Source organism: Physeter macrocephalus, chromosome 4 (assembly GCF_002837175.3).
Source record: "Physeter macrocephalus isolate SW-GA chromosome 4, ASM283717v5, whole genome shotgun sequence".
In the NCBI taxonomy this organism is placed as follows: Eukaryota; Metazoa; Chordata; class Mammalia; order Artiodactyla; family Physeteridae; genus Physeter; species Physeter macrocephalus.
The window spans coordinates 62,571,013-62,597,044 of NC_041217.1; the positions used below are offsets into that span (position 1 = coordinate 62,571,013).

Consider the following 26,032-nt stretch of genomic DNA (forward strand, 5'->3'; position numbering starts at 1 on the left):
CAAGCCTACCTCAAGAAACAAGAAAAATCTCAAATAAACAATCTAACCTTACACCTAAAGGAACTAGAGAAAGAAGAACAAACAAAACCCAAAGTTAGCAGAAGGAAAGAAATCATAAAGATCAGAGCAGAAATAAATGAAATAGAAACAAAGAAAACAATAGCAAAGATCATTTAAACTAAAAGCTGGTTCTTTGTGAAGATAAACAAAATTGATAAACCATTATCCAGACTCACCAAGAAAAAGAGGAAGAGGACTGAAATCAATAAATTTAGAAATGAAAAAGGAGAAGTTACAACAGAAACCGCAGAGATACAAAGCATCCTAAGAGACTACTACAAGCAACTCTATGCCAATAAAATGGACAACATGGAAGAAATGCACAAATTTTTAGAAAGGTACAATTTTCCAGGAATGAACCAGGAAGAATTAGAAAATATAACCAGACCTATCACAAGTAATGAAATTGAAACTATAATTAAAAATCTTCCAACAAACAAAAGTCCAGGACGAGATGGCTTCACAGGCAAATTCTATCAAACATTTAGAGAAGAGCTAACACCAATCCTTCTCAAACTCTTCCAAAAAATTGCAGAGGGAGGAACACTCCCAAATTCATTCAACGAAGCCACCACCACCCCAATACCAAAATCAGACAAAGATATCACAAAAAAAGAAAATTACAGACTAATATCACTGATAAACATAGATGCAAAAATCCTCAACAAAATACTAGCAAACAGAACCCAACAACACATTAAAAGGTTCATACACCATGACCAAGTGGGCTTTATCCCAGGGCTGCAAGGATTCTTCAATATATGCAAATCAATCAATGTGATACACCATATTAACAAATTAAGGAATAAAACCATATGATCATGTCAATAGATGCAGAAAAAGCTTTTGACAAAATTCAACACCCATTTATGATAAAAAGTCTCCAGAATATGGGCACAGAAGGAACCTACCTCAACATAATAAAGGATATATATGACAAACCCACAGCAAACATCATACTCAATGGTGAAAACTAAAAGTATTTCCACTAAGATCAGAAACAAGACAAGGATACTCTTGCCACTCGTATTCAACATAGTTTTGGAAGTCCTAGCCATGGTAATCAGAGAAGAAAAAGAAATAAAAGGAACACAAGTTGGAAAAGAAGAAGTAAAACTGTCACTGTTTGCCGATGACATGATACTATACACAGAAAATCCTAAAGATGCCACCAGAAAACTGCTAGAACTAATCAATGAATTTGATAAGGTTGCAGGATAAAAAATTAATGCACAGAAATTTATCTGACATTCCTATACACTAACAACAAAAAATCAGAATGAGAAATCAAGGAAACAATCCCATTTACCATCACAACAAAAAGAATAAAATGCCTAGGAATAAACCTACTTAAGGAGGCAAAAGACTTGTACTTAGAAAACTATAAAACACTGATGAATGAAATCAAACATGACATAAACAGATGGAGAAATATACCATGTTCTTGGATGGGAAGAATCAATATTGTGAAAATGACTATACTACCGAAAGTAATCTACAGATTCAAGGCAATCCCTATCAAACTACCAATGGCATTCTTCACAGAATTAGAACAAAAAAATTTTACAATTTGTATGGAAACACAAAAGACCCCAAATAGCCAAAGCAATCTTGAGAAAGAAAAATGGAGCTGGAGGAATCAGGCTACCTGACTTCAAATTATACTACAAAGCCATAGTAATCAAGATAGTATGGTACTGGCACAAAAACAGAAATATAGATCAATGGTGCAGGACAGAGAGCCCAGAGATAAACCCATGCACATATGGTCACGTAATCTATGACAAAGGAGGCAAGAACATAAAATGGAGGAAAGACAGCCTCTTCAGTAAGTGGTGCTGGGAAAACTGGACAACTACATGCAAAAGAATGAATTTAGAACACTACTTAACACCACACACAAAAATAAACTCCAAATGGATTAAAGACCTAAACGTAAGACCAGACACTATAAAACTCTTAGAGGAAAACATAGGAAAAACACTCTTTGACATAAACCACAGCAAGATTGTTTTTGACTCACCTCCTAGAGTAATGAAAATAAAAACAAAAATAAATATATGGGACCTAATTAACCTTACAAGCTTTTGCACAGCAAAGGAAACCATAAACAAGATGAAAAGACAACCCTCAGAATGGGAGAAAATAGTTGCAGATGAAGCAACGGCAAAGGATTAATCTCCAAAATATAGAAACAGCTCATGGAGCTCAATATGAAAAAAACAAACAACCCAATTAAAAAATGGGTGGAAGCCCTAAACAGACATGTCCCCAAAGAAGACATACAGAAGGCCAAGAAGCACATGAAAAGATGCTCAACATCACTAATTATTAGAAGAATGCAAATCAAAACTACAATGAGGTATCACCTCACACCAGTCAGAATGGCCATCATCCAAAAATCTACAAACAATAAATGCTGGAGAGGGTATGGAGAAAAGGGAACCGTTTTGCACTGTTGGTGGGAATGTAAATTGATACAGCTACTATGGAGAACAGTATGGAGGTTCCTTAAAAAACTAAAAATACAACTACCATATGACCCAGCAATCCCACCACTGGGCATATACCCTGAGAAAACCATAATTCAAAAGGACACATGTACCCCAATGTTCACTGCAACACTGTTTACAATAGCCAGGACATGGAAACAACCTAAGTGTCCAATGACAGATGAATGGATAAAGAAGATGTGGTACATATATACAATGGAATATTACTCAGCCACAAAAAGGAATGGAATTGGGTCATTTGTAGAGACGTGGATGGACCTAGAGTCTGTCATACAGAGTGAAGTAAGCCAGAAAGAGAAAAACAAATATCGTATATTAATACGTATATGTGGAATCTAGAAAAATGGTACAGATGAACCTACTTGTAGGGCAGGAAGAGAGACACATACGTAGAGAATGGACATGTGGACACGGGGGGAAGGGGAGGGTGGGATGAATTGGGTGATTAGGTTTGACATAAATACACTACCATGTGTAAAACAGATAGCTAGTTGGAACCTGCTGTATAGCACAGGGAGCTCAGCCTGGTGCTCTGTGATGACCTAGATGTGGGGGAAGCGGGGGAGGGAAGTCCAAGAGGGAGGGGATATAGGTATACATAGAGCTGATTCACTTCATTGTACGGCAGAAACTAACACAACATTGTAAATCAATTTTACGCCAATAAAAAATAAATAGATTAGAAAAGAAAACAAAAACCACCACCTTACTATCAATCAATAGTAAAAAGGAAAAATAGTGGTATATTTATTTATACAGCAATAAAAAGAAACATAGTTCTGTACAAAACATAGACAAACCTCACATTTATAGGGAAAAAGAAACAAGATTCTATTTCTAAAAAGCTGAAAACCAAGCAGAATTCATCTATGGGTGATAAAAAGAAAAATGGAAACCACTCTGGCGAAGGTGGTAATGACTGGGAGGTGGCAGGAGGGGGACTTCTAGGGTGCTGATAGTTTCATTTCCTTATATGAGTGGGAATAACATGAGAGCGCTCATTTTGAAAATTCATTGTGCTATACATACTTACAACTTGTGTATTTTTCTTTATGCATTATACCTGGTACAGGAAAGACTGAGATTAGAGGGTCTTTTTAAGCTTTCCATATTAGTATATTTAACTTCTATACTAATTAGCTACTTTTAATGTATATCTGCTATGGGAAAATTGCATCCCTCCAAAAATTCATATGCTGAAGCCCTAATACCAAATATGACTATATTCGGAGATAGGGCCATAAGGAAATAAGTAAGGTTAAATGAGGTCATAAGGGTGGAGTCCTGATCCCATAAGATTAGTAACCTTATAAGAAGGGATACCCAAGCACTTGTGTGTGCTCGTGCTTTCTCTGTCTCCCTCTCCCCCACTTCCTCTGCCCACCTGCCATATGAGGATGTTAGGACACAACAAGAAGGTGGCCTTATGCAACCCAGGAAGAAAGACCTCACCAGGAATCAAATTGGCTGGCACCCTGATAGACTTTCCAGCCTCTAGAACTATGAGAAAATACATTTTTGTTGTTTAAGCCACCGAGTCTGTGGTATTTTGTTATGGCGACCTGAGCAGACTAACACAAGGTCCTAGAGAACTTGGCCCTAATAAAATACTATTAGAGTCAGACAAATTTTGTATGCAATATGGAAAACGAAACCTGGGCCCTTAAGAGCAAAACAAAGGTAAGGGGAAGACTATCTAGGCCTCCGCTATCCAGTATTGTAACCATAGCCATTGTGGCTAGTTAATTTTAATTAAATTTAATTTAAACTCCAGGTTCTCAGTCCCAACTGCCACATTTCAAGTATTCAATAGCCACACGTGTTGGACAGTGCAGATAGAGAACATTTGTTCACTGAAGAAAGTTTAGAGGACAATACTATATATGGATCTAGGAGGGAATATGATGATTAGAATTAGCTTCCAAATAAACTTTTCTGATTAGAAATCAAGATATTAAAAAAAGGGTTTGTGCAAGATAGGAGATCCAATTCAACTAAAACAAAGCTCAACATAAAGAAGAAATGGTGGAATATTAGTTGTTCGAGGCTGATAAGAGGAGGGTAGTGTCTGTAAAATTGGTCCTGAATCACTTTATAGCAACGTTCTTAACTCTGCAACCTAAAGCTATTTGATACTATGCTATCTAATCCCAGTAAAGGTATATTTAATTCATTTTCCTAACTATATAATTTAAGTTGCTATAAGATGAATAACGCAACAAGATAAATAATATTTCATGATTGCAAATTCCACATTTAAAAATCTAAACTCATAACTTGTTTATATATTAGCATAAAAATAAATTAAGATAAATTATAATTTACCATTTAGCAACTCAATGAGTGCAGGGATTATCCCAGATTTGGCTAGCAATGCAGCACAAGAGTCATCCATAGATACAGTTCCAATCATTATAACCACTTCTAAAACAAGGTCATCTTCTGCAGCACCTAGTAAAGTCAAATCACAGAAAGTTTTCATTGAAATGTCCTGATACAAATCCTTTTATATTGCCAAAATTCTAATTCACAGAAAAGATACTAAAAGCTATTAAATCAGTTCTTATGAATCCTTAACACGTTTATAAATGTGTCCTTTTTCCAAATTTCCATGTTCACGGAATTCCATTCCATGCTGACAGTTCGTGGTGGTGGGGCAGTAGAGAGGTGGAGATAAGTCTTTGAAAATACAAATGAATGACAATGTAAACACAGCAAATAGAAGAGTCATTTGAACGCCTCAGAGAACTTAGTGTGTGCATGTGAACTTGTGTAGAGCGGGATAGTATCTAGTAATTTTTAAAAGGCAGGATAAAAAAAATAAGAAGGCAGGATAGGAAAGGGAAACTAATATTAAAAAAACATATTGTTAAGGAAGAGAGTACATACATATACGAGGATAACTAGTGACTGCCTTTCTGAGAGAAAGAAACGAACTAGGACTAGAACTGGAGGTGTGGGAAGAAAATTTGTTACGTAGTACAATAATAGTCACAAAATACTGTTCTAGCAGCCTTATCCACAATAGAAAGAAATAACTTAATGATTACGCAGAAGTGAAATATTTAGCACAGACCTGGTTTGAGTTTATCCTTGAGGTACGGAACCAGCTTATACTCCTTAAGAACCAATTCCCAGTCTAAGTCTGGAATGGTCAAATTTGCAAGAGTTCCTAAACATTCAATCACAAACTCCTCCTCTTCATCATTAGAGATTTGAGCTGCAAGGTCCCCAACATAATCCTGAATATAATAGAATTTTAATACAAATTTAAAATATGATTTCTGCAGAAGAACTAATCTAATAATTTAACCCATAGGAAGAAAAAGTATCAAATGTGATTCTCTTGTTTTAATAAACTTGAGCTAAATTGCTAAGGGAGACTATGGTGAACTGGTTTAACGCAAGCAAACTGGAGTGAGGATGAAAAGGTTAGGGATAGGGATCGTAAAACAAAAACAACATTAAAACTTAGGTTGAGATTTCTAGGAGCTAAACTTACAAGGAAGTTGAAGAAAAACCAACTTGGGTCATGAATTAATATTTGACAAGAGCTAAGGAAGAGTTATATTTCCACACACAGCACTTTAAAGCTTTAATTCTCAGGCTATTTTAACAGACAGAAAGCCAAAAACTATACTTACAATAAATAAATTTTTAGTTGGTCCATCATGCTGGGAAATGTTCCTAATCATTTTCATCAGCAGTGGATCCTTGAACTTCAGAGCCCTCTTCATGAGCATCTTCAGCCCATTTCCTGATAATAAAAACAAAAAAATTCCCCCAATAAAGGTTCATTTAAATTTAATGATTTTTAAAATTTTTGGTTCTCAAAAAACCCCAATTTACACACAGAAAATATGTAAATATTAAGTGTACAATTAATTTTAATAAATGTATGCCCCTGTGTAATTCGTACCCATATCAAGATACAGAATATTTCCATTCAAGGCAGAAAGTTCCCTTGTGCTTAGTCAATCTTAGTCCCCCAATACAATTACTTTTCTTCTTTTCTCTTCCTTTTCCTCTTCCTCCTCTTCCCCTTTTTCTTATTTTTTCTTTTTAAACACAGATTAGATTTGCCTCTTCTAGAATTTCACGTAAATGGAAGCACAATATGTATATGAAATATGTACCACAAAGTTTTTAAATGTAAATACTTTTTGACCCATAAAAATTGTACTTCTAGGAATTTATCCTAAGAATGTAAAAATGGAAACATGAAAGATTCAGAGAAAGGAAAATTACTGTAGCATTGCTTGTAACAGAAAAGAAGTGGCAACAAACTAGCAGATTAAACTATGGAAAACCCTTTAATGGATTATTTTGCAGCTACTGGCAATTATGTTTTATTAAAGTATTTAATCATATGGAACGATATTCAGATATTAACTTCAAAAAACATGTCACCATATATAGAGAGAATCCCATTTTAATATAAAAATACGCAGAAGCATTGTACCAAAGTTTTACCTATAATTATCTCTGGATAGTGGGAGTAAAATTTTTAATTTTTTCCTATTTGCTCATTTGTACTTTTTATAATGAACATGTATACTTCTCAAATACGAAAAAACTATTGAGCAAACTCTGAAATATCATAATGTATGATGAATCATTTTATGAAGATACTATAGAAACAAATAGCTAAAACATTTGTATTGCAACATCTTACACTGTAACAGATTGCTCTGCAAATAAAGTTTTATTTCATCTAGAAAATATTTTTAAAAATCAAATTTCAATTAAGGGTAACTGACCAAATGGTTTATAAAATGTTACTAAAGGGTAAGCGTTTCTACTCATGATGTAAGAATATTCTGAGTCTGACATTTAAGGATTATAGCTATAATTTTTAAAACTATTTAAAAATAGGATTTACTTATTTACTATAATTCTTAACTCCTTATTATCTATTTTCCATCATATGCCAATTGCATATGATAGAGATTCTCTATGAAGCTCACAAAAAGGCACTAACCTTCACAGATAAGCTGTACATTCCTTTTGTTAGCAGCTAGATTAATGCAGAAAGAAATGAGTTCCAAGTCAATTCGTTCATCCGAACATTCAAAGAGCATCTTCATTAACTAGCAAGAAGCACAAGACATATTTTACTCAAAAAACCCCCAAACACACAAAAAACCACAGGCACTATTTTATCACAGTATGTTACCTTAGATTGTATGTTGGAAATAATATAATACAATTACATTTTCAACATAGAAGTGGTAGGCTTTTACTATTGAATAACTGAATGCTTAATGAACTATTAGATGCTCAGCATTCAATATGAACTTCCAAGTACACTGGAGAATATAAGAGAAATATTACATAAAGCCTTTGCATTTAAGGAATTTAAAATGATGTGTGGAAGCAGACCATTCGGAGCAATGAAAATAGCTTGTGCAAAGGTTACAAGACAGGAAAAAAAGTCATTCTTCTGAAGAATTAAGAGAAGGCAAGCATGGTTGGAGTGAGGGAAATAGTGTTAAGAGATAAGGTAAAAGCCAGATCACGCAGGATTCTGAAGTACACGTTAAGGATTTTGGGCTTCACCCTAAGGTAAATGGGAAGACATTAAAGGCTTCCAAATAAGGAAAGTGTCAGGATAAGATTTATGTTTCGAAAAGATCTGCTCAATGTAGAAAATAGACTGAAATAGGGTAAGAAAATGTGGCAAAATCATCTAAGGGGCTCGTGGAAAAGTTGAGGTATGATGATGGCTGCCTGGACTAGGTAGAGCAGTGGGGATAGAGATAAAAAGGATGGCTCAGAGATATATTTAGGAAAGAGAATCAAACTGGGATTTAATAACTGACTAGATGTTGGGGTTAAGGGAGAGGAAGGGTCAAAGATGACTCACAGGTTTCTGCCCTAAACAACAACATGGATGGTGGTGCTAACATTTACCAAAAGACAGAAACCAAAGTAGGAGAAAACTTTAAAGGGAAGACAGTAATTTTGGTTTTGGACATGCTGAATTTAAGCTGCCTATGTGACAGTCTAGTGCAGATAGTCAGTAAAAGTTATAAACACAAGTTTAGAAGACATGATTGGACTGAAGGTACAATTTTAGTAATTGTCATTTATAGTTGATAACTGAACCTGTAAAGCTGGACCCAGTCACTTGGGAGTGTGTATAAAATAAGAAATGAGGGCTTCCCTGGCGGCGCAGTGGTTGAGAGTCCGCCTGCTGATGCAGGGGATGCGGGTTCGTGCCCCGGTCCAGGAGGATCCCGCATGCCACGGAGCAGCTGGGCCCGTGAGCCATGGCCGCTGAGCCTGTGCGTCCGGAGCCTGTGCTCCGCAACGGGAGAGGCCATACAGTGAGAGGCCCGCGTACCACAAAAAAATAAAAAAAGAAACAAACTCTACTTAATGATAAGAGAAAGGGAAGGGACTTCCCTGGTGGCACAGTGGTTAAGAATCCATCTGCCAATGCAGGGGACACAGGTTCGAGCCCTGGTCCAGGAAGATCCCACATGCCGCGGAGCAACTAAGCCCGTGCGCCACAACTACTGAGCCTGTGCTCTAGAGCCCACAAGCCACAACTACTGAGCCCGCGCGCCACAACTACGGAAGCCCACGTGCCTAGAGCCCCTGTTCTGCAACAAGAGAAGCCACTGCAATGAGAAGCCCAGACACTGCAACAGAGTAGTCCCCGCTCGCTGCAATTAGAGAAAGCCCGTGTGCAGCAACAAAGACCCAACCCAGACAAAAATCAATCAATCAATCAATCAATAAATTTATTTTAAAAAAAAGAGAGAGAGAAAGGGAAGACGGGTCTGAGAAGCAGCAGACAGAAAAGTAGGAAGAAAAAGGCAGGCCACTTATCCCATTTAGCAGTAATCTATATTTGTCATGATGAGAGAGAGTTGCAATGTCATAAAGGAGAAATGAACAAACCTTAAGCTATACTTTTGAGAAGCTTGTCTACTATTGGTAAATAGCAAATTAACTTAGTGCATATTATAAAATATATTTTTCTCTTAGTCAAATTGCTAACAACATATGGAAGTCAATCCTAAAATTTATAACCTAAAAATTTCTTATGTTTTATCTCGGCGGATACCTTTTTAGATCAACATGCCTTTGTTGACTGGTTAGACCCTATTTTGTTAAAACTTGTTTTGGTTATTCTCTATGTTAGTTCCCAATAACTTCTAAGTTTCAAAAAGGATACATGGTGAACACACAAAAATTAATCTTATTTCTGTATGCTAGCAATGAACTGGAAACCAAAATTTAAAAAGCAAATCCGCTCACAATTGCTCCCAAAAATACTTAGATATAATTCTAACAAAACTATATGTATATATATAAAATTCACTATTTGCTGAGAACTACAAAAACACTATAGCTGGTGAATGGTTGGCATGTATCATGCCTTTTCCCAGAGAGCACTTCTTTAACACAAATGTTGCTGCTAGTGGAATCTTTAATCACTAACACTTAATAATGTTGTAGAACAAAAAAATTCTATGGCAAAGATAAAATAATCTTAATTTATTGGATATACTTTTAACATTTTGCTATTAACTGCCAACTAAAATTAATTTACAAATTAATAAAAATGTAGGTGACAATCCTCTAAAAATGTAAATATATTCAGTATGTTTTTCATACTCTAATTAAAAACCCATTATAGATTTCTTCCAAACTTCTCCTAATACAAGAAGCTTTTTAAAAATAACAAAAGTGTGTTTGTTACATCAATGCCAATGCTTATTAGCAAGGCAAAATATCTGTGGCTGTTTACTGGAAATTAACCCTGAAGTATGAAATTTGCCCTTAAGAACGGTGTTACAGGGTGATTTGTTAGAAGCTGAGGGTTTTTGTTTTGCCTTGTTTTTGTAATTTCCACGTTAAGTCCTGTGGTGAAATATTCAGGAGCTAGCTTTTTAAAAAATAATGCATGGTTTAAAACCTTATCCAACACTTACATCCCCAAATCAAGAGAAATCAGGACTAAGTGTGAATGAAATACATCATGATATAGAATTAGTTTTTCATAATAAGAAAGAGAAACATTTCAATTTTAAAGTGTTCACATTTTAAAATAATAGTTTAGTTCAAGCTCTATATGCAACACTGTCTTTGACTGCTACCCATAGCACTTCAGAAGTAAGTGTAATTGCTGACAACTAGGAAATACTAAAACTAGATTTGTTCTGTTTTAACTATGTCCATTGTCATCTTTTACTAATTTAACAGGAAGGCACTAAAAGGCTTCAGCCTGTGCAATGAAGAGGCAATAGTGTTCAATCAGACAAGTCCCATATTGAGTATCAGATACCAAAGACCCAGGACTGAAATCACTGTGTCTAGACTCTCTGGCACCTGACTTCACTTATTTACCAGTGACCAGAGGCCAACCCCTACAGCTCTCTGTATTCACATACACCTCTGCCACCCCCACCCCCCTTCCCAAACATCTTTGAATGATTATGGCAGAACTTTGCATGCCTCAGGAATCTCTTCTGACTGGCTACTCCCTAACTCTGCTGTTTGAAGTGATGCTCTGGTTTCTGAACTTCAGCAGATAATGGCAGGCAGGAGCAAAGGGGGCTGTCAGAAAGGACGTTTACCAGCATTCAGCTCAAAAGAAGCGTGTAGATCAAAGAGGGGCCAAATAGGACAACTGTGGTAGAAAACATGTGGATTACTATGAAGATTCTTGCGCACTGTTCTAGGTAAAATGTTAAATAACACCATGACATCATTACCTAAACATGTACTTTGGCCATTCTATTACCAATAAATACTTTTATAAGCATCTGGATGGCATTTGCACCTATTTAAACAAAACATGCATCTTAGAGGTCTAAATAACAATGAACTGTTAATGTGTACTCTTAACTATTATTAGAATACAACCATTAACTCCTGGTTATCCCCAAGTACGCTTACCTGGAACAATTCACCCACTGAGACCATTAAGATCATACATAAAGAAAGACTTGCCCTGACCCACAAGTTTTACAAAATAGTGGCATTATAGAGGGAAAAAATGAGAATATATTGGATAATTAGAGGCAATAAAGTACAAAAGAAGCAAAGCAACATAATATTGGGAGAGATTATCAGGCATGTTGACTTTATAACATCTACTCTGAATGTTAAATAATTTACAAAAGTGAGCTCTAATTATAGGCTTATGTTAGAGCATCTCACAGTCTATTTCCACCAAAGCCCAGCTCTTTAAGAATGAGAAATCAATAGAATCATTTTCCCCCCAAAAGACCATGATCATGCACTAGATACAACCTCTTAAGGTTAATCTAATTTATGAAATGCTATTCCATGAGCGCAATGTTAACACATTGTTTATTTCGACTAATAAAATTCTGATGAAGAAATTTTAAAAAGTATAGGTTTATCCTATAAAACACATATAAGAAAGGGAGTATTTAAATTGGACTCTGAGTGGTTCCAAAATGAGAAGCATTTACAAATGGCACCTTATTATTATTTTTTTAATTTTTTTAAATTAATTAATTTATTTTTTAACAGCTTTATTGGAGTATAATTGCTTTACAATGGTGTGTTAGTTTCTGCTTTATAACAAAGTGAATCAGTTATACATATACATATGTTCCCATATCTCTTCCCTCTTGCCTCTTGGCACCTTATTTTTGTACAGTGTTTCAGTTTATAAAGTTCCTTTACATATGTATCTAATGGAATTAAAGAATATGACCATATCCCACATTTTTTTTGATCACTGAAATGAATATGAATGACAATTGAACCACTGCTTTCTTACTTTCAAAGTTATTTTAGGCTTCTCATTTGAAAAATTCATTTGTAATACTTGACAATATTTATTAAACAAAAATTAATGTGCATAATTTCAAAGTGAACAGAGTATTACATTAACTCTAATATATTCCAAACTTCAGATATGGTTTTATTTAATAAGTAGGTTAATCAGTTGTTATCACAAATGAGTTCAAAGCTTTGTTAGTATTATAAACATTACTTCAAGGAGTCAATACTTCTGAGAGGAGTATCGTTTTAATTCCTGGAGGAAGCTCGGAAATTCCAATTTAGTCCAAATTTGCTTTCCATGATTCTTTTATTTTATAATGTACTTTTACAATTGGTACTGGGTGGCAATCAAACCATGTCAACTTTTCCCCAAATATGTCAAAGTTGAGCCTTTATAAAGTACAAGTTATAGGCTGCATAACACTTAAGGAACACACATACTATTCTAGAGTACCATTTGGTTTCTCAAAATATGGCCTCATACTAAAAAGTTTCAGGATGTTTATAACATAATTTGATAACATACCCTCACTATTCTTACCAGGGTTGAGCTTTAAAAACAAAATATAATAAACTAAAACCCCAAAACACTGACCACTGAATGAATTTTGGAAGATTCTCTTCATGAAATACAGACCATAAATGTTCTGAAAACCCCACTGCAGAAATGTTTGATGTTAGAAAATTATCTGGCAAGGAAACATGCATGAATGTTGTACTTGAAAAGGTATGGGAGAATTTTCTACAAAGTCTTCAACTGCAATAATAATAATGTTTCAAAAGTAACTTAAACAGGCTTTAATTTCTGAATATTTATTGAAAATAAAGTTTCATGTTTTATGTTTGAGATTGTAAATTCTAGGGTATAGAGGGAAGGGTAACTCCAAATTAAATATTTAACAAAAAAAGTTTTCCATCTCTTTTTAGTGTACATTTCTCTTTTATTTAATGTTATTCTCTTTAAAATCTAATCTAGATAAAAACAGTCAATCTAGACAAAAATATTCTTTTATCACTGCTTTCCAATTCATATCCTGTAGTCAATGAAGTTCTGACATTAAATGGGATTGGAAAAGGAACACCCTTTGAAACTGTGAAGCAAAACCCCTTGGAACATATGAAGTGAGACTGTAGTAAATCACCTGTAATCTCCCTTTGACATGGCTACTCTTTTATTGACAACTTGTTTGACAAAGAGTTTGATTACACTTTGTATCGGCTGTAGTCTGACATGTGTTATCTCTATAAGAAGCCTTGCCTTGTTAGATAAAATATGCTGCATATTTGAAGGATGTCTACTTTCTGTAAACAAGCATAATTAGTTTATCCCCTGGTATAAAAGCCTAAGAAATTATCCTTGAGAGTTTATCAGTTTTTTAATTGCGTGTAGATAAAGTATTAAAATTCTGGAATAGCAAATTCAATTTTTAGAACCGTTTTGTTAATTTAGGATGAATAGAAGGATTAATAAGAATTAATAAAAAGAAAAACTATGGCCTATTTTTTTTTTTATTAATTCTTATTAATCCTTCTATTCATCCTAAATTAACAAAACGGTTCTAAAAATTGAATTTGCTATTCCAGAATTTCCATGGCTCACGGGCCCAGCCGCTCCGTGGCATGTGGGATCCTCCCAGACCGGGGCGCGGACCCTGTTCCCCTGCATCGGCAGGCAGACGCGCAACCACTGCGCCACCAGGGAAGCCCTATGGCCTACTTTTAACTACATAATAATTTGCCAAATAATATACATTTAATAACTTATATTAGGCTAATAAGGAATTACATAGTAGGAGTCTTAAGAGGATTACTTTAATAAGTATGACTTACTATACATATTCTTCTAAAGTGTCTTTTAAAAGTGTTATTTTTATTGTATATTATATATCCTGCGATTTTGCTTTTTCTATTTTAGAAAGCCATATTATAAAAATAATATTAAAAATCAGCCTAACTAGTGTTCCAATCATCACATAGTATTCAAATTAGTAGAGTTCAGTTTAATGAAGGTTAATGGCACAATAGTGATTCCATGAATGTAAATTCCCTAAGAGTAAAATTACACATGTATAGAATCTCCACCATTATAGTCTATGAAAACAAATCATTAAACTCCTTCAAGACAAATAAACCTAACATATGAAATATATCAAGCAACTGAGTTATAGCAAAAATCTTTCTTGAGAACAGTGCTATAAAAATAAAAGTATTTTGATGAAGCATTTTCCCATCAGAGAACGCAAAGCATTTAAAACCGTCAACCACAGACAAAATTAAAGGGCAAATGACAAAGTTGGGAAATATCTGTAATATGACAAGGAGTTAAAATAGTTATTACACATAGAGATATTATTTATTAATCCTAAAATATTGACATGCCAATGGAAAAATTATCAAGGGACATGAATAATAACATAATATCAACAATAAGCATGTGAAAAATGTTCAACCTCACCAATATTCACAGAAATGCAAATAAAAAGAAATAGAGACACTCCATTTTTAGAGAAATGATAGTATCCAGTGCTGTTCAAAGTGAAGTGACAGTTGGAAAAAAATCAACTCACATCTTCTTAGAAGGTAATTTGGCCATATTGTGTCAAATACACAAAATACCTTTTGACCTAGTAATTCTACTTTTAGGAATTTAAACTAAAGAAAAAATCGAGATGTGGTTAAGCTTTTACATACTATGATATTTATTCCACATTATTTCATTTGTTTACATACTTTTACTTACATCAGTTTTTATGTGATAAACTGGAAAAAACCTAAAATACAATTTAATAATATTTAAATTATGGTACACTTATGCAATAAAATAGTATACAACTATTATGAATAATTTTTGAAGAATGTTCAGTGACAATGGGAGGGTACTTAATGATATATTAAGTTAAAAAAGCAATATATAATTACATATGGCATATAATCCCAATACAGTATTTTTTTAACTATGTAGAAGAAAATGTACCAAAATTTTAAATGGTTATCTCTGAGTTTGGGATAACAGAAAGTTACTTTCATTTTTATAATGTTCTGTACTTTCCAGATTGTATATAACAAATTTATATTATTTTTAAGAGGGGATTTTTAAAGAAAAAACCTATCTGGCAAATCAAGGGAAGAAAGTAAAAAACATATTTTTTGAATGCCTTTTTAAAAAAACACTTAAAGCACTTACTTGTGGTATACAGTCAGTGTATGCAAACATTGATTTAAAGCGGTCATCCATGCTTATGTGGTAAAGAACACACATTGCTATTTGTTTGTAGTTTTCATTGCCTGGAAATAAGAAATCATGGATATGGTGAGATTTTATATTATGCCATGCATGGCATGGAATGACCACAAAGAAATTAATTTTTTTTGAATAACCAACTCAAATTAATGCATTACAACTTTTAAGCTACTGAATCAAAAAAAATCGTTATATAACCTTAATTTAGAAAATATTTTGAGCTCCCTATTTCAATTCGAAAGTTTGGAGCACACTATCTATGAAATATCACTAAGTTCCAAGAGATTATGTGTATTTTACGAGGTATACTTTTGAAAAAATTAACCACAAACCTAAGAATTAATTGTTCCCAGTAGCCCACTAAAAAGTAGATTTGGCCACTGGCCTCCCCATCCTTATTGTTTTATCAAAATATGTGATAAACACATTTCATTGACAGTGATAATGTATAAGAAATAGTAAACAAAAAGTATATTTAATTTTTATGAATCAGAAACTGGAAAAATAACAAATAATAAACGAAGTAGAATAGTATTTGCTGCATTAAAAAAAATACATGTCCAAAAGAAGACATATAGATTGCCAAAAAACACATGAAAAGATGCTCAACATCACTAATCATTAGAGAAATGCAAATCAAAACCACAATGAGGTATCACCTCACACCAGTCAGAATGGCCTGGCCATCATCAAAAAAAATCTACAAACAATAAATGCTGGAGAGGGTATGGAGAAAAGAGAACCCTCCTGCACTGTTGGTGGGAATGTAAATTGATACAACCACTATGGAAAATAGTATGGAGGTTCCTTAAAAAACTAAAAATAGAACTACCATATGAGCCAGCAATCTCACTACTGGGCATATACCCTGAGAAAACCATCATTCAAAAAGATACATGTACCACAATGTTCATTGCAGCACTATTTACAATAGCCAGGACGTGGAAGCAACCTAAGTGTCCATCAACAGATGAAAAAACAAATACCGTATGCTAAAGCATATATATGGAATCTAAAAAAATGGTACTGATGAACCTAGTGGCAGGGCAGGAATAAAGATGCAGACATAGAGAACAGACTTGAGGACACAGGGATGGAAAGGGGAAGCTGGGGCGAAGTGAGAGAGTAGCACTGACGTATATATACTACCAAATGTAAAACGGATGGCTAGTGGGAAGCTGCTGCATAGCACAGGGAGATCAGCTCGATGCTTTGTGATGACCTAGAGAGGTGGGATAGGGAGGGTGGGAGGGAGGTTCAAGAGGGAAGGGATATGGGGGTATATGTATACATATAGCTGATTCACTTTGTTGTACAGCAGAAACTAACACAACATTGTAAAGCAATTATACTCTAATAAAGATGGAAAAAAAATACATGACTATAAAATGCTAAAGGGTAGAGATAATAAGCATAGTCTAAGGATTGTCTCAGAACTTCTGAGGTAAGATTATTCTAGTTTCGTACACCTTGAAACTGAAAAAAGAAAAGTGAATGATATATCATAGATTTGAAAAATAAAATGGGACTTTAATATGTCATGTAGTCCTTCTATATCCTTTCAGACAGACCATATTTTAAGGATCTATTTATGATCTCAAAGTCAGTGACAAAAATTGAGCTAGAAAAGTTTAGCTAAAAAGTTTTATCCAAAAAACAATATTATTTTTTAAAAATTTGGGCTATGAGAAATCCTTGGAGATATTTGGAGTTTTAAAACAAAATCAAGGATATACATAAATTTAGTTGATAAATAACATATCAAGAAAATTTTAAATATATTGTGACATGGAGGATAAATTCAGCACCTTTATTCTTGTGTCTACCATAGTAAAAAATTACTAAAATACTTCATGTTTTTAAAAAATACTATTTTATATTCTTATTGAGTTTTTCAGATATTAGTTTATCTCTTTATGAGGTGGTGAGAAATTCTTAGGGGACATACCTTGGTATTCTTATAGGCTTAGTATAGCATATGGAAGTTTCTCAATAAATACCTGCTGATTGATTCTATTTTTAATATCTAAAAAGCCTGGTGACTATAGTTAACATACTGTATTGTACATTTGAAAGTTGCTAAGAGAGTAAATCTTAAAAGTTCTTACAACCAGGAAAAAAGTAATCATGTGAGGTGATGGATGTGGTAACTAATCTTAAAGTGGTAACTTTTATAGTTAACTACCCTTATATCTAACCTTACATATTTTGCAATGTATACATATATCAAGTCATCACCTTAAACTTACATACTGTTATATGTCAGTTAGATCTCAATAAAGCTGGGGAAAAAAACAATGTTATGTTTAAAAAATCAGAGGCTAAAACTGAAAAAATAAGCACATTTAGTCAAAGACAGAAATTACTAGCTCTACAAGATTTTCAGATTTGACACAAACGTGTTTTAAGTTTCCAGGTGTTTTTTAAAATCATATAGTGACCCTCTCTCTAGCCTCTTGCTTTCCTGGAGCTTATATGTTAAATAAAAAATATTTCATATGGTAAGGAAGAACAATGTGAGTCTTCAAAATAATCTGTCAAATAAATTTTATCATCCTTATGTTTCAGATGAGGAACTTAACACTTGGAAAAAAATACACAGCCTTGTAAGTGGGTGAGTGGGTGAGCAGGACTTTATACACAGGTTTCTCTGACTCCAGAATTTTCACCAGAGGTGAAGTTATATACACCAGAGGTATATTACAGTATCTCTCAAACATTTTTATATCATAAGGTAAAACGGTCTTTCAAGTAAGATATTATTATCAGGTATAAAAGACTGAAATACACTGACATATGATAGAATAAAACATTTTAAAAACAGGATTTTTAAAAATCAAGACTTTTGCATATTTTTAAATTGTTTGGCTAAAGCCTATTTCCTATGGCTTTCAGTATCAATGTAAAAATGACTTCTTGGCATAAAACAAAAACAATAAAATCTAGCATATGTTCGTCAGATGAATACATACTAGTAAACATTTTCATCTTAACTAAAAATCTATGAATTCACTAACTTAACCACTTGGAATACAACAGATGCAGGAACTACGTCTGGAGGAAAACGTAATGCAAAAACTGTGAAATTACTCCAAAAAAGAGAAAAGTAGAGATTAACTGGGTGTTCCCAACCCCAGTACTTTGCTCTTGGGATCAGAGCAATTTAAATAGAAAAGACTCACAGATTTTAATAAATCACATTTTTACACCGCTGAAGGCATTCATTTATACTTATTCTAGTATAAAACACACTTGCCATAGGAAAACAAATCTTTGCATAGGTCTGCATGATACGTAGATTAAAAATGAAAAATTCCAACTTTATTCTCCAGAGAGGAAAGTATCCCTTATAGGGGTTTGGTCAGATTATACTTCACAGTATTTAGTTTTTCTCCAGAGACTGAGGTATTTTAAAATCTTTTCAAGTAAGTTCCTACAGCAAACTCATATTCTGAAGGCACAGTCTCTCTTTCCCTGCTATTACAGTTTCTTTCTATATGTTGTTCAGCTGTGGGTAGGTTCCAGTCTTACTTAACTTTTTTCAAAATATTATTTGAAAATATTTTCTCTATGTAATGGATTAACTGAAAAGCAGGATTCCAAGTCACATAACTTACTACATAAATGGTAGAAGAAACAGAGAAATCAATATCCAATATAAAAGATTTTTAAACATCAAAGTAAATAATCAGACTTTAAAATTCAGTGCGGAACTAAGAATGAAAAAGGACACTGTTCTATGTTTGAGGATTGTCTCTCTACTGCTGGTTAACAATGAAAGGATTCTAAAATGCAATGTTCTAAAGTGGTACAGCAATTCATGTAAGGTGAGAGGAAAGAAAGATTCACCTTTAAGAGATCTGTACCCCATAAAGAGAATAACAAGGAAGGTCCTTCTAGAGCAAATTACATATTTGTATTACATATATATGATTATGTATAAATTACATATATATATGATTATGTATCTATATCTATATAACTTCCAAAGGATAACTCAGGATAAAGGATATGTGATAGAATAGAAAGTCTAGAGAAAGGTCCTAAAATTACAATAATTTTTAGAAAGTAGATGAATAACATATGCAAGAAACATCTCAGATTCAACAATAATTTATATTACTTTCTTTTTCCACAGTTCCATCTAGTTCCAAAAAGTAGGATGAGTCATTCTACTGCCAGTTCTAATTCTGCTCGTGTGCTTTCTCTTTCTCCTTCTCTCCCCATGCTCATGGCCAAAGGTGAAAGATCCTTGCCGTTCTCCCGTACCTTCCTAATGCTTTATCTGTGATCTTCTATTTAAAAACCCATGTAAAGCAACTATACGCCAATAAAAATTAATTTTAAAAAAGGTGGGAGGCTGGGGGGACGGGCAGGAAGTATATGGGAAATGAATGTCCTTTCTGCTCAATTTTGCTATGAACCTTAAATTGCTCTAGAAAATAAAGCTTGATTTAAAAAAAAAAAGTCTCTGAACATATGCCCAATTTCCCATAATCTTTACCTAAAATGATTATCATGCCCAAAAAATGTGCTAAAACTAAAGGACTGAAGAAAACAGAAGCTCAAGGATTACAAGCCTATCCCAAAAGATTCGTGGATAGCCAGTCTTTTTATAACTACAATTCTTTGAGAGAAGGGAAGAGAGAAAGAGTTAAGCAAACTGATAGTTCCTCTTGTATGTTAAGCATGTATTTTCTCATTTAACCCTTATAACAACTGAAGAGGTAGGTATTATCTTTGATCTGGATGTGAGGCAATAACATTCATTAAGGTTATGAATCCTTCAAAAGGAAACACAGCTCATGAATCTGAGATTCAAACCTAGGTCGGACTACAAAGCCTGTGTGCATGTACTCTCTACTAAGCCTTCCAGGAAGCAGCAGGAAGGGTGAAATAATGCCAAATAAACATAAATTATTATCATCATTCCTTAGTGGCACAGTACCGGAAGGAAATGCAGTTAAGAAGGGACTCTATGGAGAAAGAGACGAGAAGATGGTAGAAGAGGAGAAGAGGGGAGATTAAATGAAGAAAAACAATCAGTTATTTATCAGAGTACCTGTGCCCAGATGCAATAGGTTCCAATGGATGAAAGATCTTGACAGGGACAAATTGCATTATCCCCCAAGCAGTTTGGGGGACTAGATCTATAGCAGTTCTAAAACTCACTCTCACTGAATTGGACAAGAACTTCTATCAAGCAGTGTTTGATTTTATGAGAAAAACAAGGTGCTAGAAGCTTAAAAGTTGAGTAGAGTGGTAAACACAGGCAGTAAAATGCTGTAGTTCAAATCTCAGGCTCTGGAGGCAGACTGCTTGGGTTCAATTTGTGGCTCTGCCACTTACTAGCATAAATGGCCTTTTGAGTGTTATTTAAATTCTCTGTGCTTCAGTTTCTTCATCTGTGCAACTGGAATATCAACTGTACCTATCTCAAAGAGTTGTTATGTGAAGATTAGGTGAAAGATTAGGTAAAACAATTAGTACTGAGTCTGACACACAATAAACTGAATCAATAAATGTCATTTCTCAGTATTATTATGTTGATAATAACACTTTTCTGTTTTACCAATAGAACACTATTTTCACGTTCCCTTAATATATATGTTGTCTTTGTGGTTTCTATCCTCAAGATTTGACCATAGTTAGAGGTAATGTAGGTTTAAGAGGCAGCCAAGATTCCTCTGAGATGAGCTAGACAGGGTTCACAAGTATATTCTGAGCCTATGGTTGAGCCACTTGTCCCTAGTCACTTTCCTATAAAGCTCTGCTATACCCAAAGTACGGGCTTAGGAGAGTCACCTCATCCCTCAAGGCTCTACTCACTGACCAGTATCTGATAAGGACCCTTCATCAGTCTCATAGGGTTATAAATCCCTTAATCAGAACACAAATTGGGAAAAGAAAATAATCAAAGGATAGATTATTGTCATCAGTATGTGTTCCTCCACCACCACTACCACAAACACACTGTGAACCTCTCTTCCTTCTTTCATGCTTCCTTGTCTGTAACAGAACTTAATTTCACCCCTAGAGTAGGGAATAGTTGTGGAGGCGACGGGCTACACAAAGATGAAAGGATACAGAGAGAGAAGTCTGAGACCACAGAAGACAAACCTTACTATTAGCTATATTACTTCATTTACCTTTAAGTTTCATGTCCCAGGCAAATAAAACGTACAGGTGTTTCCCCATTTGTTTGAGCTGAGCACAACCAAAGAAAAGAAACTGGAATATGACCAGAGATATTTTTTTTTTCCCTTGAGGAAAGTGTGAAAGGAGGTGATGACAGATATAAGGGACTACAATATTGTACTCAGAGGTCTATATAACCCAAGTTGATGATATGTCTTCTAGATTTTATCTGGGTAAAGGTTCCCTAGAATTCAATCAATTGATTTACAAATAACTATAAAATTGATTTTCTTCTCATTTTGTATTTATTTAGGGAATGAAAAAAGATACAAGATGACACTTGGTTTCTTATTCAGAAAAAAAGATGGAAATATTTTATAAATGGTTGTTACCCATATGTTACCTTGATGATTCTAATTCATATCTTATTGTTTCAAATCACATATTTCCAATCTCCTCTAAAGAACTGCAATGTATGAAGGAAGATTATAGTATATAAACCACAGGTATCATATTCATTGAATCATAAATGATTATACAAGTGATTAATTGCTTGATAAAAACACAGCCTATAACTTTACGGTATCTAGCAGATATCTGACAGCTACAGCAAAAGGACAAAATACTGTAGGAGAAAAGTGAATACCTGGAGGGGGAAGATGTCTGGAAATAACCTAAATTCATCTCTTCAAACACAGCTGCACTCAGAAAGTAGAGGCTTTCTGGCAGCCGACATTTATTATTACTTAAAGACTGATTTAAAGATCACATAGCAATAAACAGAAATTAAGAGAGATTAAATGGTCCAAGTAAAATTAAAGCTTATCCCTTATTATAAGCTAATAATAATCTTTTCATTCATTGGAAGAAAAGATATCTGAGTTCTTAAAAAATAAATCTCAAAAAAAAAATCTTGCATATTCTAAACGAATTTGGGGCTGGGAGCTATGATTTTCCCATAAGAATTCACGATGAAGAAACATAAACTCCATCTAACCAACTATGATTTCTCCACATCATACCAATGGCAGACATTTCAAAAGGGCTCCTTTAAGACTTACAGACATCAATTATTCCCTAATGGCATCCCAAGTTAAAACAGTCTGCCAATAGTCGCTATGCTGGCATAGCACCAAAGGCTCTGTGAATTTTGAGCAGAGCAGTGAAAAGACTGAATATTTTGAGAACTAGGTCCTTAATGACTATAGGTGGCTTAGTCAGATCTGTTCAAGTAATAAGGCCACGGTGAAAATAAAATGGCCTAGTCATTATGATTCCTTTGGTATTTATGGTAATAAACATGAATCATGATGAACTCACCGGCTATTAAATGCAGAGGCCATAAGTACTTCGATAGGATTTCCACAGAAATTCACTGTTAATTAGCTGGATCATTATTTGAACACGTTACTGAATTATCTTAGCAGTTGTGCAGCCATTCCCCTCAAAACTGGTCATTCCCAGCTGAGGGCAGTTAATGCCTTAACAAACTGGTCATTAACTCCAGCAACTGATTTTGTGGGAATTATTGCACTTATACGTTCAAGATTTTTTTTTTTTCTTTTTAAAGAAATTTGCAGCTGTAGTTCAGCTGGAGCAACTGAAGGAGAAAAAAAGTCAGCTCTCTGGGTTGCTCTCACAATCGATTTTCTGCCAATTAAAGGGGAAACACATGCTGATGGGTTTTGAATTTTAAAATGTCTTCAGTTTTTTCCATCTCTGAAGTGATTAGTAAAAACACCATTTAGCTCCTAATTTTGTAAGATACTTGGGATTTTCCATTCACAGTTCAGTCAAGCAGAAATATGAGTTCTGAACACCAGAACTCAAAGCCAAATTTCCGCTGCTGCAGTAGACCCAGCCCAATACTTTGTAAAAGCAGAGTGAGAACACAAATTATGGGTCACATTATTAGCCAGATTCTCATTCCCTTCTGCACTCCATGTCTTCGTTCAAAGTAGAAAACTCCCTTCGAAGTCACAAAGGGTCCATGAAAAGATAAGAGAAGTGGGGATATAAGCACCCCTATATTAGAATAGAGCAGCATTAAGGTGGTAAATTACCCCTAGAAAGTCTATGTGAGTACAACATACTTCAAAAATCACAACTGCCTTTAAGTTTACTGTAGAGTGGGAGCCTTTAAAGCTCTATCACTATTGTGAAAATGCCACAGGCAAAACCACCACTTAAAAGATAATTGCAACAATTATTGAACACATATATTGACTACACTGAAATACACTAAAAATATACTGCAGGTAGATTAGATGATCTTTTGTACATGTTTCCATATCATTTTATGTTTAACTTATTAGCGCACATACTGCAGATACATAACCAGCATGACTAGATAGATAGCCTTAGTTAAAACTTGAATTTGGAGAGACCAATTTTTAAGATTGCAACTCTACTGGATAGTCTTCTCTTCTAGAATGGATTTGTTCAGTCAACTCTAACAGAGATTTGAAATGAACAGATAAAAGCCAACGGTTTTTTAACCGTGAGTTCAGGGGGGAAAATGTCAGAATTTATAGGTTACAATGATCAGTATGAAAACAAGCATAACAATAGTTTTGTGATACAGTGGTTCATGGATAAATGTTTCTTTGCTAAATTATTTAATTTAAAAACTATAAGAAACTGAAATTGTAAATCTACCATTAAGCTTAATAGCTTTGTCACATTAAGATGTATTCATGAAATAAGTACTCTAAAAGTCAACACTTTTGATATATTTCACTCTCTTTTAGTATGTACAACTGTACATTTCGCCATACAGTTTATTTTTAAAATATTTTCAACATGTTTCAATTATTTTATTATCTTCTCTATAGTGTTCTTTTATCCAGAGCATACTACAACAACTTATTTATAATACACCCTACAAAATATGCATACTTGTAGTACAAACGATAAGGGCCAAAATAAAGCCCTTAACAATGGCTGCTTTCTAGCCTACAGGTCCACATCATTGACTTAATGTGCTTTGGTCAGCTTTTACCACCTAGAAATGGAGAGACCCCAAGCAATATTCACACACAGAGTATTGGAACCAGCTGGTGATAGAAGAATCGAAAGAAAAAAGGCTTCTTGATTTAATTGGGAAAACAGGAGGAAGCATAAATTTTACTGCCATTAATAACTTCAAGCAATCCTGATATGACTCTACTTCACCCTGACGGCCAGACATGTGCTTTTTGTTAAAGTGTTTGCCACATCTGACCCCTATTGTTTGCTCACTTGATCAGGTAAGAAAATGTAGGTTTATTTATAGAATAAATGAGGTCTATTAAAATGAGAAACAGTGCAGTAGTCTATGACGAGCTGTGTACTGAAATAGATGTGTGAAATTCCATAACAGTTTTGTAATAAACAGACCAAATGAAGTTATAAAAAAAAATCTACTTTAAGTTTCTTAAAGAAATCATCATAAACGCAAGTTAGTTTTTTAAAAATGTAAAATACCTCCTAATTGGAAAATATTTTGACCATTTCCAGTTTTTATAAGTCAGAAAAGGTCATTTAGAAAACATTATTCTCTTTAAAAAATAAAGACAAGCTTTATGTCTTCATTTTATGATACTTTAAAAATTATAAATTAAGTCATTAATATATAATGAAAAAAGTAAATTTAACATTATGGGGGAATTTCAAAGGTGTTCAGAACTTAACTTTTTCAATTTTCTTTTAAAGACATATGACAGAATGGTCACTGAAAATAACCCTTAATTTTTAAGTGATCAAAGTTTAGAGTCTAACAGTATCTACTCTGGCAATCTCCAACAATAAGGGAAATCAGACTTGTCTCAACCGGAAGAAATCAAACATTTATCACTTAACTCTTGACCTGGTCTGACTCCCTACATGTTGATAAAATCTTTCTACAGCCTTGGAAAATGCCCTGAAACACAGATTACCTAATGTAATCTAGATCAAGATGAATCAGGTGCCATTCTTACTCTCAAAACCATTCTGGGTCTACTCACAGAATGTAGAAAAATTTATATCCATTTTGAGCAACTTAGAAACTCTAATTTACCTTCCATTGAAGAGAATATGGTCTAACATTTGGATCCATTTTGAAATGATTCATGTGGAATTATGAAACAGGCATGACAATGTGCTATTGAATCTAGGAATCCTAATTTTTCTGCCATAACCAATAAAATTAGTTTCAGCAAATTAGCATAGATTCACAACCCTCAAATGTAAAGGAATCAAAATTTACACAGATAGGGAAGAAAAGAAATGAGATGACAGCTAAAGGTAAAAGAGTGAAGAGTCAAGAGAATCTTTATTAAGATGG

At 34.1% G+C, this 26,032-nt stretch overlaps 1 protein-coding gene across 1 annotated transcript in view; it reads right to left on the bottom strand.

The window, feature by feature from the left end:
• Positions 1-26,032, bottom strand: part of KIFAP3 (kinesin associated protein 3) — a 178,243-nt gene that overhangs the window by 64,243 nt on the left and 87,968 nt on the right. The window contains exons 11-15 of the mRNA XM_024116667.1: positions 15,532-15,632; positions 7,555-7,663; positions 6,218-6,330; positions 5,650-5,815; positions 4,899-5,024 (exon numbers count right to left, since the gene is read on the bottom strand). Of these exons, the coding sequence (XP_023972435.1) occupies positions 4,899-5,024; positions 5,650-5,815; positions 6,218-6,330; positions 7,555-7,663; positions 15,532-15,632 (615 nt within the window). The remainder of the gene's footprint in view (positions 1-4,898; positions 5,025-5,649; positions 5,816-6,217; positions 6,331-7,554; positions 7,664-15,531; positions 15,633-26,032) is intronic.